Consider the following 17,541-nt stretch of genomic DNA (forward strand, 5'->3'; position numbering starts at 1 on the left):
GCCAGCTTTAATGTAGTGTGTGTGTATTTGTATATTTACACATTAAAATATATTTTCTATAAAAATAATTAGATATATTAATGAATAAATGAAAAAAAGAAAATGAAAAAAAATAAAATATTTTATTTATATATATATATATACAGTCATGGCCGAAATTGTTGGCACCCTTGATATTTTTCCTGAAAATCAAGTATTTCACACAAAAAAGGTATTGCATTAACACATGTTTTGCTATACACATGTTTATTCCCTTTGTATGTATTGGAACAAATATAAAACAGAGGCAGAAAAGCAAATATGACATAATGTCACACAAAACCCCAAAAATGGGCTGGACAAAAGTATTGGCACCCTTAACTTAATATTTGGTTGCACACCCTTTGGAAAACATAACTGAAATCAGTCGCTTCCTATAACCATCAATAAGCTTCTGACACCTCTCACCCGGAATTTTGGACCACTCTTCCTTTGCAAACAGCTCCAGGTCTCTCTTATTGGAAGGACACCTTTTCCCAACAGCAATTTTAAGATCTCTCCACAGGTGTTCAATGGGATTTAGATCTGGGCTCATTGCTGGCCACTTCAGAACTCTCCAGCGCTTCTTTGCCATCCATTTCTGAGTGCTTTTTGACGTATGTTTGGGGTCATTGTCCTGCTGGAAGACCCAGGATCTTGGACGCAAACCCAGCTTTCTGACACTGGGCCCTACAGTGCGACCCAAAATCCTTTGGTAATCCTCAGATTTCATGATGCCTTGCACACAGTCAAGGCACCCAGTGCCAGAGGCAGCAAAACAACCCCAAAACATCATTGAACCTCCACCATATTTTACCGTAGGTACTGTGTTTTGTTCTTTGTAGGCCTCATTCCGTTTTCGGTAAACAGTAGAATGATGTGCTTTACCGAAAAGCTCTATCTTGGTCTCATCTGTCCACAAGACGTTTTCCCAGAAGGCTTTTGGCTTACTCAAGTACATTTTGGCAAACTGTAGTCTTGCTTTTTTATGTCTCTGTGTCAGCAGTGGGGTCCTCCTGGGTCTCCTGCCATAGCGTTTCATTTCATTTAAATGTCGACGGATAGTTCGCGCTGACACTGATGCTCCCTGAGCCTGCAGGACAGCTTGAATGTCTTTGGAACATGTTTGGGGCTGCTTATCCACCATCCGGACTATTCTGCGTTGCAATCTTTCATCAATTTTCCTCATCCGTCCACGACCAGGGAGATTAGCTACAGTGCCATGGGTTGCAAACTTCTTGATAATGTTGCGCACTGTGGACAAAGGCAAATCTAGTTCTCTGGAGATGGACTTGTAACCTTGAGATTGTTGATATTTTGCCACAATTTTGGTTCTCAGGTCCTCAGACAGTTCTCGTCTCCTCTTTCTGTTGTCCATGCTTAGTGTGGCACAGACAGACACACAATGCAAAGGTTAAGTGAACGTCTCTCCTTTTTATCTGCTTTCAGGTGTGATTTCTATATTGCCCACACCTGTTACTTGCCCCAGGTGAGTTTACAGGAGCATCACATGCTTGTAACATTCTTATTTATCCGCAGTTGTGAAAGGGTGCCAATACTTTTGTCCAGCCCATTTTTGGAGGTTTGTGTGACATTATGTCGAATTTGCTTTCTTTCCTCCCTTTTTTTGTTTTGTCCCAATACACACAAAGGGAATAAACATGTGTATAGCAAAACATGTGTTAATGCAATACGTTTCGTGAGAAATACATGATTTCCTGGAGAAATATCAAGGGTGCCAACAATTTCGGCCATGACTGTATATATATATATATATATATATCTATATATATATATCTATATATCCTAGATTGTAAGCTCGAAAGAGCAGGGCCCTCGATCCCCTCATGTTTTGCATTGTATTGGTATTGTTCTGTCCCCCTTTGTAATGTACAGCACTGAGCGAACTATTGGTGCTTTATAAATACTGTATAATAAATATATATATATATATATATATATATATATATATATATATATATATATATAATTTTTTTTTTTTTTTTTTTTTTTCTTCCTTTCTAAAGAGTCTGCTGGCTTTTAGGTTTGACTACTGTATATGTCACAACTATGAACTGTGTCAAATTCTTCCTCCTGTTTATACAAGCCTTCAGAACATAAAATCGTAGTTGGTGTAGGAAACCTTTTCAGATTGCATCAAGTTGTATTTTAAGTTTTTTGAGTTTTTTTTTTAATAGCTGCTTACATCATTGTTCTCTTTTCTCCAGGCCTATGGAGCTGTGCCAGGAAGGTGGTCACGTTCCTACCCTCTTCAGTTTATTAAATGTGGAACGCAAGGAAGCTTGCAAGCTAATTGCACATTCCTTCCTACTACGTGGTCCTCCCTCCTGGCTGCTCTGCTGCAGTGCTGTAGTAATACTGTATGTACTGCTGATGTCACTGCTACTCTGCTCAGCATTCTCCTCTTTGTTCCACAGGGGGCTGTGATTGGTATTGACGATGAGGACGACAGCACCTTTACTATAACCGTCGATCAGAAAACCTTTCATTTTCAGGGTGAGCAAAAAATTCTACCTCTTGTTTGTGTTGCTGTGTGTGCGTGGTGTGCTCCCTGCCTTGCAGATTGCAGTTGCGACAGCCCGGGTTGCTGGTCTCAGCACTGTGGATACTTGTGTTGGGATGGGATAGCGTGTTGCTTTGCAGTGGGTAGATACGTGCTAGACATGAATAAGACCAGAAGATTGGAAGCATTTCCTATTTCAGCAGCTGACTCATGGAAGCCAACTCTGCATTGTGCTGTCTGCATCCACTCTGCTTTTCACTTGGAGAGCCTGCCAGAGGGAATGCCTGTGGAGTCTTTGTACGGGAATAAATCCATAGGCAGCCTGTCTACACTGTAATCTACCTGCCGTGGCCTTCCTAAGGTGGAGTTGTGCTCAGAGACTGCAAGTTTTCTCTTTTCTCTCATCTGCATTTCTCTGTCACCATTTCAATGCTTTCCTAACCATTTCCGATCATAACTTCACAAATCAATGCCGTCTGTCACTGCTATGTTTCGGCATTGCATGCTGTGGCTCAACCGTAGAAAGGGTAAGGTGGAACTCTTGATGTGCTCGGCTCGTTATATGCACGAAGTTTGCTACGCAGTGGAAGTGAACAAACACAGCTGTTGATTGTAAACCTGGTTTGATTCTGCATGTTTAATCCTGCTGCATGCTTCTGCTAGGACTGCTTCAGACGTAGCCTGTGCAGCAAGGGTGGGAAGTCGTGCAGGGTATGCTGGGACATGTGGTCCCTGTTGGGGAATTACTCCAGCATACTCCGCACACACACTCTTCATCAGTGTGGGCCCTATTACTTATGGTTGTGGCACATTAATTATATTATGGCTAAATGCTTCTATACCTTGAAGGAGAACTCCAGTACATCCACTAAATGCAACAAATCACTGGCCAGCAGCTGTGAGTAGGCTTCTAATCAATGCGTTTTGTAGAATGAGGGAGTGGCCACTGTTTTATGGTTTCCAGAACCTTCGGAAGCTGGACACTTTGCAGATTATGCTTAATACCCTGCCATGGATGCAACATTTTTTAGTTTGGATCATTACTTTTTAATTCTAAAAGGCAAACACTTGTATATAGCCATGGCTGGAGGTCTTCTTTAATTGACACTTTTGTTCCTGATACAGGATTGGATACCCTTTTTGAAGGATTTCAGTTGTATTTCACTTCACTTCTCTTTGGATGTGTTTATGTGAAAATGGATACGGCACAGTTGCTTTGACTGTTCTGTGTGGCATTCTGAATTGGAGCCTGTGATCGCTCTGCTGATTAAGTCCCGTGCCAGCAATCACGAAGCAGCCCTGCCTGACTGTAGCAGATGACGGTGCTCGGAGTCAGACTTTTATTTATGGCAGCATACTGTGCTATTGACAAGTAATCCGGATTGGTTCGGCTTGGTTTACTTCTGGCTATATATCCTATACTTTTACCCCTTTAAAAGGTGCTTGTGTTCTCTGTATGCAGGCTAATATGTAGTAGTTTTGAAAAGGCAAGGATAATGCTTACATCTGTAAAACATTGACAGGAATATGCAAGAGGTAATGGACCAGAAATGTAGTTACACATAAAAGAAACATGGGAGACTGTGTGAGATTCTCAAACTAATGATGAACTTCAGACAAACTGGTAAATGCACATTTTTAAATTCTTACACGAGCGGCTTTACCAGCCAAAGGATTTGTAGTTTTTTTTAAGTTGGTCTTGTGGTCCAGACAGTCCTGCCAGACAGCACAACCAAATCCTGGACTTTTCTGCAGACTACACTGCAGCTAAAAACTAGATTGTTGTCTTGAAGGAACCAGCAGCATGTTAAAAACATAAGCAGTCTTCTTTCCTCTGGTGTAAGCATGTTCATAGCCAGCACTGTGCAAAGCAATAGCTCCCAGACTGTCTCCGCACTGATCATCCTTCTGCCTGGCTAAGTACTGCTGTGCAGAGTTTACTAGAGGCTGAAATCAAGGTGTATGCAGAAATACGTGATAATTAAGATTTTATTAAAATATATATCTATAACTTAAATACCTTGTGCTTTTAGATCTAGATCATAGTCTAGGTATATGTATGAATTTGGTGTCATTCATGTGGGCGTGCTTAAAGTGGTTCTAAAGCCTTACATTTGTTTTTTTTTATCTTAATGCATTCTATGCATTGAGGTAAAAAACCTCCTGTGCTGCAGGATCCCCCCCCCAGCACCCCCTTTTATAGTTACCTGAGCCCTATCCTATCCAGCAATGTGCATTTGAGCAGCAGCTCTTACCACTGTCTCCCTCCTCACCGGGCAGATTGATAGCGGCGGGAGTCATTGGCTCCCGCCGCTGTCAATCAAATGCTGTGATGAGGGGGCGGGACCAAGCTGCACACTCTGTCAATAGACACAGACAGAGTTGCTAAGGAGGGAGCCCACACAGTGCCCCCATGGAAAGTGGCTTTCCATGGGAGCACTCACTGAAGAGGTGGAGCCTGGAGTGCAATCGGGGGACCCCAGAAGAGGAGGATCGGGCTGCTTTGTGCAAAGCCATTGCACAAGGAAGGTAAGTATAACATGTTTTTAAGTAAACAAATTATGTGTGTCCCCAAATGCACACTGTTTGCATTCAGGGACACGCACCTGCACAACTGTTAAATTGGGAGCTTGTCCAAGCAGCCACTGTGTTCTAAAGACATGACTGGAACTGCCTGCACTTGTATACAAGGAACACCTTGATGTCCTGTGTGGGCACACACGGCCCTTCACATGGATGTACGCTTAAGTAGGCCCAGTGGCTTTACACAGACCATGGAAAGGCAGGAAGGGAGAGAGGGAGATACAGACATGCTGTACCGAGAGCCCGATGACAAAAGATATAAACTGACCACGCTATCAAAGAATGGCAGCCATGACTGCTGTAGTCAGTTTACAGGCAGGATCAACCTGGTATTTCACATGGAAAGAACTAAATAAGATTACAAGATCCCTATGCAGTTTTTTCCTGCCTTAAAGGGACGAGAACATATTCGAGATATAGATAGATATAGTTATAGTTCCATAGATGGAACACCTGAATCCAATCACCTCCATGACCACAGGTGTATAGAATCAAGCACCTAGCCACGCAGACTGCTTCTACAAACATCTGTGAAAGAATGGGTCGCTCTCAGGAGCTCAGTGAATTCAAGCGTGGTACCGTGATAGGTTGCCACCTGTACAATAAGTCCATCTGTGAAATTTCCTTTCTACGAAATATTCTACAGTCAACTGTTAGTGGTATTATAACAAAGTGGAAGCAATTGGGAACAACAGCAACTCAACCACCAAGTCGTAGGCCACATAAAATGACAGTGGGGTCAGCGCATGCTGAAACGCACAGTGCGCAGAAGTCACCAACTGTCTGCAGAATCAATAGCTAAAGACCTCCAAACTTCGTGTAGCCTTCAGATTAGCACAACAGTGCATAGAGACCTTCATGGAATGGGTTTCCATGGCTGAGCAACATGCAGTTACATCACCAAGTGCAATGCAAAGCGTTGGATCCTGTGGTGTAAAGCACGCTGCCACTGGACTCCAGAGCAGTGGAGACATGTTCTCTGGAGTGAATCACACTTCTCTGTCTGGCAATCCGATGGATGTGTCTGGGTTTGGCGGGTGCCAGGAGAACAATACTTGCCTGACAGCATTGTGCCAAGTGTAAAGTTTTGGTGGAGGGGGGATTATGGTGTGGGGTTGTCTTTCAGGGGTTGGGCTTGTCCCCTTAGTTCCAGTGAAGGGAACGCTTAAGGGGTCAGCATACCAAGACCTCAAACCGATAGAACACCTTTGGGATGAATTAGAGCGGTGACTGTGAGCCAGGCCGCCTTGTCCGACATCAGTGCCTGACCTCACAAATGTACTTCTGGAAGAATGGTCAAACCTTCCCATAGACACCCTCCTAAACCTTGTGGACGGCCTTCCCAGAAGAGTTGAAGCTGTTATAGCTGCAAAGGGCGGGGCCAACTCAATATTGAACCCTTCGGACTAAGACTGGGATGCCATTAAAGTTCATGTGCGTGTAAAGGCCGGCCGACCAATACTTTTGGCAATATAGAGTACATATAGAGAGAGAGAATTTTTTATTTTTCAAACACTTTTTTGAGGCTTCCCACCCACATGTTTTGGATTCTGTAACTATGTGATGGCTTAACTTTGAAAATAATTCTTACTCTCTCCCATCACATATTTCTAATATCTATGGGGGTAATATCAGAATCTGTAACAGCTTAGCATTGTACATGGTATTGGGCTAGGCAATATTATATTTGGTAGAAATGGTACTGACTTTGACATCAGCATCTCAAGAAAGGAATCTTCTCAAATGTAGGTTAACCACTAAATATCTGAAAATAAGAAGCTTCCCTGTTTTCTTTATTCATCGACAGACCTGTAAATGACATGTGCGGCCCCCAGAATCCAGCTGAATGTACATGATTAGACTGGTGTGTCAGGGAGGATGACATGGAAGTCAAGCTCTTGCTGATATCAATAAGCTGAGAAGTAAACAAGACGCCACTCAACAGCATCAGAATACTAATTCCTCTTTTTTGTGTTTATAAATGGCCAAGGGAGTGTTTGGCAGCACTGTCACATTTACTATGTTAAAGTGGCCTTTTATTTTCTCATTCTTTTGGGGAAATTAGCCTAAATAGTCCATTTTTTGTAATTAAATGTTTATCTATGGCTGTACACAGGTACATTTGAGATTTCATCTTTTTTGGGGTGTTTCTGGTTAGGTTAGAGCCCAGCAGATGCTACTGTGTGTGTTGGATTAGAACATTAAAATATTACTAAATGCAAACCTTTTTAGTTTTGGATAAAGCGAAGATGGATTAGGACACCTATTAGGATTTTTTTGTGAGATGTGCCCCCTTTAGGGAGATTCACTCTCTATTTGTCCTGTTGACCATTATTATTGAAAGTGAAAGCAGAAGATAATCCCAAATTTTGCGTTGCCCCCAGAAAAGTAACAGAGGGGAAATCTTCCATTGGAGACACTAGTTCTGTTGACCTGGGGGCCCCAAGAAATTCACTTTAATTTACAGGAATTTTCTCTCACTTCCTTTTTTGGCTATGGGACAGGACATGAAGAAAAATCTCCTCAGTGGGACACAGAATACCAGAAAAACCTGACAGAGGTTATTAACACTCCATTACGCTCTGGGAAAAAAAAAGTTTTGCCTATAGTTCTACTTTTAAAAGTTGTATGGTAGATTTCAGCATAATCTTATAAATAAAATCTACTCTAATCTGTGAGTCAGAAGTTCTTAAAGTAGATCTATAGTAGTGGTGCACCTAAATGAAAATTCTGGTGCTGCAACCGATACTGAAAATTCAGAATGCATGTGGCCGAAAACCGAACCAAAACTAAAATGTATGCGTATGTGGGGAGGCTCCAATTTTTTTTTTCTACTTTTCATGTTTTTTTTGTTTTTTTTAACTTATTTTATTGCTATCACATAGGGGACCAATAGTCCCCTATGTGATCGCATATGAGTGATAGGTCCTCTTTTTAGAGGGAAGGGGGTGGGGAGAGGAGCAGTGGAGGGGGCAGGAGAGGAGCAGTGTATACAGTGATGGAGCAGTGTATACAGAGAGGCTTCCTCACTGGCTGTTACTATATGTCTGTGCCGAATTGCCAGCTTTTTTTTTTTTCTTCACTATAGCTCACAGAATTAGCTGTCACTTTCGAGGAGCTAAAGGAAACTTTTTTTTTTCTTTTATCTCGGGTAAGAAACTAAAAGGTAACATTGTTTCTTTTTTATTCAGGGAAATAAACTAAAAGGAACCTTATTTGTTTCTTTTAGCTGGTAGGAAAGTGACAGCTGATTCTCTGAGCTATAGTGAAGAAAAATAAAAAGCCAGTAATTACATTTAAAAACTGGCACTGATATATAGCGAGAGCCAGTCACTGTATACACTGCTCCTCTCCTGCCTTTCTCAGCTGCCCCCCCCCCTCCCCTCACATCTGCAGTACACACAGTCACCTGTATCTGCTAAATTTTTTCTATCGGCGGAATGCCAATAGGGCTTCATTGTAGGATAGCTTAAATATCTGGTGATCCTGCCAGTAGATCAGTTGATCTACATAGTTGATGTCAGCGGCAGGAATAGAGCCCCCTTATTGGTGTCCATGGAAGGAGTAGTGCCCCATCAGTGGTGTCAGGAGGAGGAATAGTGCCCCATCATTTGGGTTATTGGTATTTACTGTATATGTCTTCCCTTCCCTCCACTGTTCAGGTCAAGATACATTGATCATCTATTTAATGATGTGGACTAAACTGCTTGATTCTCATGGATCTGGGTTAATGTAATGAGGCTACCAGTACAGCAGAGAGGAGTCCTTATTCAGTGAACGCAGTTTCATTACCTATAAGGGGCTTAGAGAGCCTAAACATAGCTTGAGCTGATGTATATTTCTGCATCGGTCAGACTCATAACCAAGCTATTGAGGATTACACAGTCTACATGTAGCAAGCGGTACATATGTATGTATGTATGTATGTACTATAGATAAATAGATATAGCTACACAGGTCATTTTAAAGTTTAATGTAATTAAAATTACCTTTTTTATTTTTAATATATAATTTTCAAAAAGTCCTTCCTTGAAATATGGCAGCCCAGGGTTGTTCTGTATGCCGTTGATCCCAGAAATGTAATTTTCTGCATGTATGATTGGCTCACTATTTTTCACAGGAGTCTCAAAAAGCCCATCAACTAAATGGAAGCAAACACTGCAGCTTTTCTCATTACCGACTGTGTTCAGGGCTTAGCATCGGTTCTGCACAGATGTACACTGAAGAACGCACAAGAAGACCTGTGCGGTCATCCATCTGTCATTGATTTGAACAAGGTGGCTGCATGGGACCACGGGTGCCACCTGGGCAGATGAGAACTGGTGTCCTACCGTATTTTATCTTTTATACTTACCGTATTTTTCGCTCCATAAGACGCACCCAGGTTTTAGAGGCAGAAAACAGGGGGAAAAAAAATTCTGAACTAATGGACTGAAGACATAGTACAGGAGATGACCAGAGACTGCGGAAATAGTACAGGAGATGACCAGAGACTGCGGAAATAGTACAGGAGATGACCAGAGACTGCGGAAATAGTACAGGAGATGACCAGAGACTGCGGAAATAGTACAGGGATGACCAGAGACTGCGGAAATAGTACAGGGATGACCAGAGACTGCGGACATAGTACAGGGATGCCCAGAGACTGCGGACATAGTACAGGGATGACCAGAGACTGCGGACATAGTACAGGGATGACCAGAGACTGCGGACAGCACAGGGATGACCAGAGACTGCGGACAGCACAGACCAGTGCGCATGAGCGAGAAGCACTTGCGCTTTGTGATTGATCTGGCAGCTTCTGGGATCTGTCATGTGTCCCAGGTACCGCCTTACCATTCACACAAAGCACCACTTCTTGCGCATGCGCACTTGGCACCCAGCTGTCAAGCCCAGCGCCCACACTACAGAAGCTGGGAAGACAGCGCGCCGCTGGATAGAGGAACAGGTAAGGTCAAAGAACAACTCCGCGGAAGTAAGAGCGGGTACCTGTCAAATTCAGGTACCCGCTCCCCACCTCCCCAAAGGTCAGCAGTCATCTCCATAAGGTCCCGCTGCAGAGCTGAGCGGCCGGCCCGGTATTCTGACACGGCGGCGGTGGAAATACCGGACCAGCCGCTCCATATTCGCTCCATAAGACGCACTGACATTTTCCCCCCTTTTTTGGGGGGAAAAAAGTGCCTCTTATGGAGCGAAAAATACGGTACTTTTCTAGTTGCTCCTTCATTTTGGATATTTTCATGATATCCTGTATATTGTGTTTTTTATTTATTTATTTATTTTAGTGCTGTTCTTGCATGGAATCTTCTACTGTTTTTACTGTTTTTGATTGGCTCGAAACGTGCTTTTGTCTCCCAGAGAATGACAGGAGTGGAGACAACATCATGTACCTGATTTTCATTTATTGCCTAACAAAAAGAACCTGCATGGCTAATGTCTTTAATTTTTACAAGTTGCAAAACTTCTGCCAGAGAGAATGACCACTTCTGATGTTCGATGTGCTCATTGGTGGCCCTTAGTTGTACCTCTTAACACCCTCATAGAAGTGTTCAATCGGGCAAATGGCTGGGGGTGAGGCAGAGCAATTTATGGCCAGCTTTATTGTGTGTTTGAAATTCTTGCAGATTGTAGACTGTCATATCTTCAGGCTGTAGTCCCACTTAGTTACATATTTTAAATAATCTAACTTTTTTTTTTTCTTTTTGGTCTTCTGCTTTAGCCCGTGATGCGGATGAGAGAGAAAAGTGGATCCAGGCTCTAGAAGAGACTATCTTGCGTCACACTCTCCAGCTACAGGTAAGATATTTGATTTTACACTTTCAGTTGATTCGGATAGGTTTAGTCAGGGAGTTGCACGTGCACCTCTAGACTCAGCAAGCTAGACTTTACCCACTGGATAGCTTCCAGTTTCTGATCTTCATTCTGTAATGGTTTCTAAGTATAAATCTAATTGTTGTGTGTGTTTTTTTTTTTTTTTTTTTGTTTTTTTTCCCCCCCCTTAACTTTTGCAAATGCTACAGTTGCTGTAGCCCAGGTCATTTAGTCACACACTTCTCGTTCTTGAAGGCTTTAGATTATCATTCCCTGATATTGGCTATTTTGGCAGAATTCGTTGACTGTTATGATGTATTTGACAGGTTCACTGTGGGGTTTTCAATCTGCCATTAAATTTGTGTCTCAAATTCATTTTAAAGTTAAGATAGTGTTGCCTTAAAGCTGAACTTCAGCCCAACCTTCCTCCTTGCAGACTTGTAAAAGGCCATTTCCTGTGCTAAAATTGAGAAGTCTAGTGTCCCTGCACATTTTGAGTTCTATACATCATGATGTTTTGTTTTTTTTTAATACTGCAGCTAAGTATTTGAGCCCAACTCATTTCTGAAGTGGACAACTAAAAGTTTTATCTAGCGCTTTTCTGCTGATCATGTCCCTGGCTCATCATGTTGAGCCGTTTGCTTTCTGTACAGTCATTCGTTTAGTCTCTGCATCATGTGTGGCTGTTACCCAGGGTGAAATGCATGCAAATGTAATCAGCCTAGGAGTGCCCATTCCTAGAGCCTATGTACAGTATCTATCCCCACAATACCACCCAAGAAGACAGTTTAACGTTTACATAAACACTCCCAAGTGTCAGTTCATTGATTGGGAGGGCTCTTAAGGGAAGAGTTGAGGCCAAGTGCTATGGCGTTCACAGGAAGATACTACCACGCCTCATACGCCCCTCCCACCAGCCACGGTATTACTGAACAACAAAGAACGCCATGCAAACCCAGTGGTGACAGCCCTGCTTCTTTTAAATCAAGAATTATATTGAAAAAGTTATGATCTGTAACCATAGAATTTAAACTTTTTTTCCCTCAACGAAATGAAGTGCTAGTACACAAATTTAAAGCCCAGTAGGTTAAAAGCTGTGGGACCTGGTATGAGTATAGTAATAACCAGGGGAAAGCCTTAGCACAAGCACTCTGGGTAGAGACTGAAGACTTGTATCCCCTTCATAGAAACCAAACAGGACTATAGAAGTCCAGAAGTCATGCGACTCAGACTTTCTTAGATTTCTACCAAGACTTGTATAACTTCCCTTTCTGGTCTCCCAAGAGACCCAACTGGATAAACTTGATAAAATCTAACAGTATCTACAACTCTCAGGCATACTTCAGTTAAGAAAAGAGAATTTATGGAAAACCCAGAGGAAGTGATTACTTTGACAGGGAAAGGCATGAAACCCCATAAGGCTTCAGGCCCAAATGGGTTTTCAGTTTCCTGTACACATACAGTATGCAGCACTGTGTTCCAGCAGAGGTACTGGGATGGCTTGTTCTTGGTACAAAATTTGAGTTGGGCTGAGCTACACAGCAATTCACAGAAAGATTTGTATTTTTTGAATGAATGAATGCAAGGCTTCGTTTGATTGGCAGAGGTGGGCGAAGGTGTCAATTAGAGGGAGCCTTGTATTCATTCATAAAAGTACAAAGCTTCCTGTGAGTGGCTGAGCAATGTCTAGCCCAAATCGATTTTGTTCCGGGTACGAGATGGGAAAGTCCCTGTACTGCTTGTGGAACACAGCTCTGTATGCTACAACCCGTTTATATATCACTGACAGCTAGTGCATATCTTAGTAGTGTAAATCGTTTGCTTGGGCCCAAATGAACTATTCAAATTGAAATGAATCCTGGAGTTAGGCTTTAGGACCTTCAGCAGGTTTTACCCCCTTCATGACAAGTAATTTTGTTTTTTTTTACTATTCAGCACTGCTACTTTAACTGGCAATTGCGTGGTCTTGCAACACTGTACCCAAATGAAATGTATATCATTTTTTCACACAAATCAAGGTTTTGGTAGAATTTGATCCACTGGGTTTTTTATTATATAAACAAAAAAAACACAAAATGTATCCAATTAAAAAAATCTAATTTCTTCAAATGTAGACCAAAATGTATTTTGCTGCATGTCTTTTGCTTAAAAAAAACCCCCAATAAGTGTATATTCATTGGTTTGTGCTAAAGTTGTAGTGTCTACAAACTGGTGTATATATGTATATGTGTATGTGTGTGGTACATGCAGTCTGGTATTTATGCAGTTATAGACGCTGTACTGTGACTATGGTGGTGTGTATATATGCTGGAACTTACACAGCTATAGACGCTGTACTGCAATGACTCTGATCAGCAACTTATACTGTGACAGTGATAGGGTGGCAGGCAATATGGCATTAACAGACACTGGCTAAAAGGGTCACTAACTGACACTGACATCGACAGTAATACAGTGATCAGTGGTAATACTGTACACTGACACTACTAATTAACACTGACTACAAATGAGTTGACATCTAGGGGCAATCAAGGGGTTAACTGTGCCTAACAATGTGTAATGCGTGCTGCTCTTACTTTTATCTGGCTGTTTTTGTTTTTTTTTTGTTTGTTTTTTTCCTCCCTGCTTTTCAGGGAGAAGAAACCGCCAATCACGCAGGACTCTGTAGGTGATTGGACACAGCTGATTAGCAGATTTCAGCCAAAATCATTGGCTGAAATCTGCTGCCAAAGTCACACTGTGTCCACTCACAGCATGGTTCGTCAGAGGTAATGCACCCCAAAGCCGGAAGGCGGCCAGTTATGTACATGACTGAGCCTCTGCCTGCTCACAGTAAATATACTTGGCAGGTGGATAATTGAGGTATGACCTCATTGGTGACAGGGATAACATGCAGAGTGCAGGTGGTGGCAGGTTGGAAAATAAAATCCTTTATATATGGATTGGAGACACTGTAGGTTACAACCTATATGCCATAGACACAAATCTGGTCCTCTGGCCAAAGCTTTTCATACAGACTGTTTTCTAGGCAGCAGGAAAGCAAAGATTTATTGTCAGCAATGTGGAAGTGCAACACGTGTTAGAGCCATGTAGATATTCTGAACAAGCATTTGTGAATTTGCTTTATATCAGAAGTCTCCCTGGATGTCCATTCTATTTTAACCTCTGATGCCATGGACTAATAGGAACACAAACTGAGGGGACTTTGTATGTGCTTGTACATGGACACCAAACACACCACTAATTGTAGGCACCCAGGCCTTTTTTTTTTTTTTTTACTTCCCTAAATGAGGGCTATTGTTTTTAATGAGCCTGTACAGACAGGTGTATAAACTTGCACTGCATATAGATCAGTAAAAAGAAAAAAGGAAAAAACGCAACAATCTGTGTTGCTGGTCACTATGTTAGGTGTGTACACACATTTACGCAAGTATATCGTACCCCCTTGCCAAAAAACCGGCTTGAAGAATTTTTACATGTGTGTACGTTTATGCACGAATACACACATTTACATATGTGATTACACTCCTACTTTACAGCCCATTGTTGTATTTATATTTAGGATCTTTCTTCCGGTAATATCTGATCTTCATAAATCGGTACTGTGTGCAAGAAACCTTTCATTTTGCCACAGTTGTAATTTTTTTTTTGCGAAATTTTATTGTGGTACTACAGTCTTCTCAGTGGGGTTTTTTTTCTATACACTGTACATGTGAAAGTCATACGTTTAGCATAAATCATCTTGCGTGTTTTGTGTTTAATGTTTCATAAGTGTTTTAGTTTTTAAAGGAGTTCTTATGGTCACAGCATACACTTTAATTTTATAACCACGGTATTGTAATTACGATACAAATGATGGTTATTGATGATCCAAATTAAGCTCATTTAAAAATCTCCTTTCATGTTGAGTGCTGCCATCTCTTTCCACAAATTCCTGGATTCCCTGCATGCATTGCATTGCAGCTTCTCCTCTGCGGTTTACTTTTTATTTCTAGGGACTACATATCCCATGGTGCCTTGCTGCCTACATGCAGTGATTGCTGTATTGACTCCACCTCCAGAAACTCCTCCTCCTCAGCACTTCTGTACTTCAGAAGGCGGGCTTTGTGAAATGTGTGACACAGCAGTGCCTACTCACAGGGCATAGTGACCAGGGGCGGACTGACAATTTGGAAACTCGGGCACTGCCCGAGGGCCCGGGGTCAGTAGAGGGCCCCATGAGATGCCCCTGGTACCTTTTTCATAGGCTTTTTTGAGTTTGGGCAAGGACACAGGGGACCCATCATCCCCTATTGCCCGGGGGCCCCATGAGTTGTCAGTCTGCCCCTGATAGTGACTGTGTCACAGAATTCAATAAATGTGTACAGATCATCACAAAGTAAAAACTCTAGGATCACTCATAATGATAGGAGTAGGCTAGGAATAATTGAAAAACAATGTGGAATTGAATGCATGATTTTACATTATGGCCATAGATATGCTGCATATACAGTATATGTACACAGTGGTGGTCAGATTTACTCATTGCCTATTAAGAATCCTAAATAAATTGTAAAGTGCCCACACCCCTGTATTGTAAATTTCTAGTAGCGTATTGTGAAAGATGAGATTTTTGAGGCACAACTATTTAAAAAATATACTTTATTCAAATTAAATATAAAACCTAATATTAACTTTAAAATATTTAAACAAAATCTGTGCGTAATACAATCCTATTCATCGATTTTTCACCAAAACATATTTTATATAAATAGTATACATATATGCTGTTTTTTGTGGCCCGACACATTTCATGGCATAGTCCACTTCTTCAGGAGCCGCCAGTCTAGTATTGTATCAGAATTATTATTATTATACAGGATTTATATAGCGCCAACAGTTTGCTCAGCGCTTTACAATATAACGGGAGACAATACAGCAACAATACAGTTCAATACAAAAGGGATAGGAGGGCCCTGCCCCTTGGAGCTTACAATCTAGGAATTCATTGGATGTGGTTGCTGTTCAACTGACAATTTTCTACCCAGCTTCTTCAGTTTGTCAGTTGAGGTTGCTTGAGTTGGGTGGTGCCAAAAGGGCCACCCACAGCTCCAATTTCTGGCTGAATCTGCTGAAGTAAAATGCATCTAATAGTGTATTATGGAATACAAAGCTGCACGAATTGGTCTTTTTATATCTGCTTGGAGTTTAGCTTTTAAGTCATTCATGTTACAGTCCGTGTTGATGGGACAATTCCTCCTTCTGCGCAATTGTGTTCGGCTGGCATGGGAGCTTTCCCTGCCAGCAAAACACAATGATCACTACTGGTTGCTATAGCTGCCAGCAGTGATTTGAAAGGGGGAAAAAAAAACCCACAGACTGGTTGTACGGAAGTTGATCAATGAATTGACTTCAGTACAAGCAGCCTGCCCATAGATGGATTAAATGTTGGCTGTTCCCTGCTGAACTGGCCGAGATTCGATCTATCTATGGCCAGCTTTACTTCCTGTAGGTCAAAACATAAGTGGATTACCAGGCAGTTTGTCTTGGCAAAATGAGCCGATAACTCACCTGATAACCCCCACCCCATCGGAGTGTGCAGTAATTGTGATAAAGTTTTATTAGATGCAAAAGAGGGCACACAAGGACGGAAGAGGCAGAATGCTCCAGTCACCCTTTATGTTAATACACTTGTTTTGTACTGTTGAAAAAGCCAATGCATATTCATATGATTCTAAATGTCACCCGCTACTTTCTGTATTATTCTGCAGGCTTACAATACAGTCTAAGTATTATGTTGCAGAGCTCATAAAACCATCACATGTAACCAGTACATTTTTCATCTACAATCCTTGCACTGCAGATGTGTTAATTAGCAGTTATAGGACCCAATCATAGACTAGATGTCAGTGCCCAACACTTCGGTATTGCAGATCACAGTCCTTCAGGAGCAAAGTTGGGGAACTGCCATTTACATCATGGGAGGTTGGTATCTCCTCTATGGGCAGAAATGGTTTTACTTTGGCACACTGAGGAGTAATAATTGTAATGATATAAGATGAAGCTGGAGGGGCAGGTCTACCTGTTGTCTGCAATTCAAAATTTAAAAAAATAGTTTTGGGTTGCCTGAATATTAGCCATGTTATACAGTATCTCACGGAAGTGAGTACACACCTCACATTTTTGTAAATATTTTATTCTATCTTTTCATGTGACAACACTGAAGAAATGAAACTTTGCTACAATGTGACGTAGTCAGTGTACAGCTTGTATGACAGTGTAAATTTGCTGTCCCCTCAAAATAACTCAACACACAGCCATTAATGTCCAAACCACTGGCAACAAAAGTGAGTACACCCCTAAGTGAAAATGTCCAAATTGGGCCAAAGTGTCAATGTTTTGTGTGGCCACCATTATTTTCCAGCACTGCCTTAACCTCTTGGGCATGGAGTCCACCAGAGCTTCACAGGTTGCCACTGGAGCCCTCTTACACTCCTCCATGACGGCATCATAGGGATGGAGCAATCCCCCCCCCCCCCCCCCCGCCAGCTATTGTATTCTGACAGCTGGTATTTGTCTTAGAGTACCCGAAAATTGACTGTATCTGTTTGGCTGTAGCCACTGTT

The 17,541-nt window shown here is 41.8% G+C and overlaps 1 protein-coding gene across 4 annotated transcripts in view; it reads left to right on the plus strand.

Moving 5' to 3' along the window:
* The window catches only part of OSBPL9 (oxysterol binding protein like 9), a 175,388-nt gene that overhangs the window by 31,994 nt on the left and 125,853 nt on the right, over positions 1 to 17,541 (plus strand). For all 4 annotated transcript variants that reach the window (XM_089684473.1, XM_089684471.1, XM_089684472.1 and 1 more), the window contains exons 3-4: positions 2,457 to 2,535; positions 10,845 to 10,921. In XM_089684473.1, coding sequence (XP_089540599.1) covers positions 2,457 to 2,535; positions 10,845 to 10,921 — 156 coding nt within the window. The remainder of the gene's footprint in view (positions 1 to 2,456; positions 2,536 to 10,844; positions 10,922 to 17,541) is intronic.

This window comes from Staurois parvus, unplaced genomic scaffold (genome assembly GCF_062004578.1).
Source record: "Staurois parvus isolate SC_StPar_1 unplaced genomic scaffold, SC_StPar_1.0 ptg000347l, whole genome shotgun sequence".
Taxonomy (NCBI): Eukaryota; Metazoa; Chordata; class Amphibia; order Anura; family Ranidae; genus Staurois; species Staurois parvus.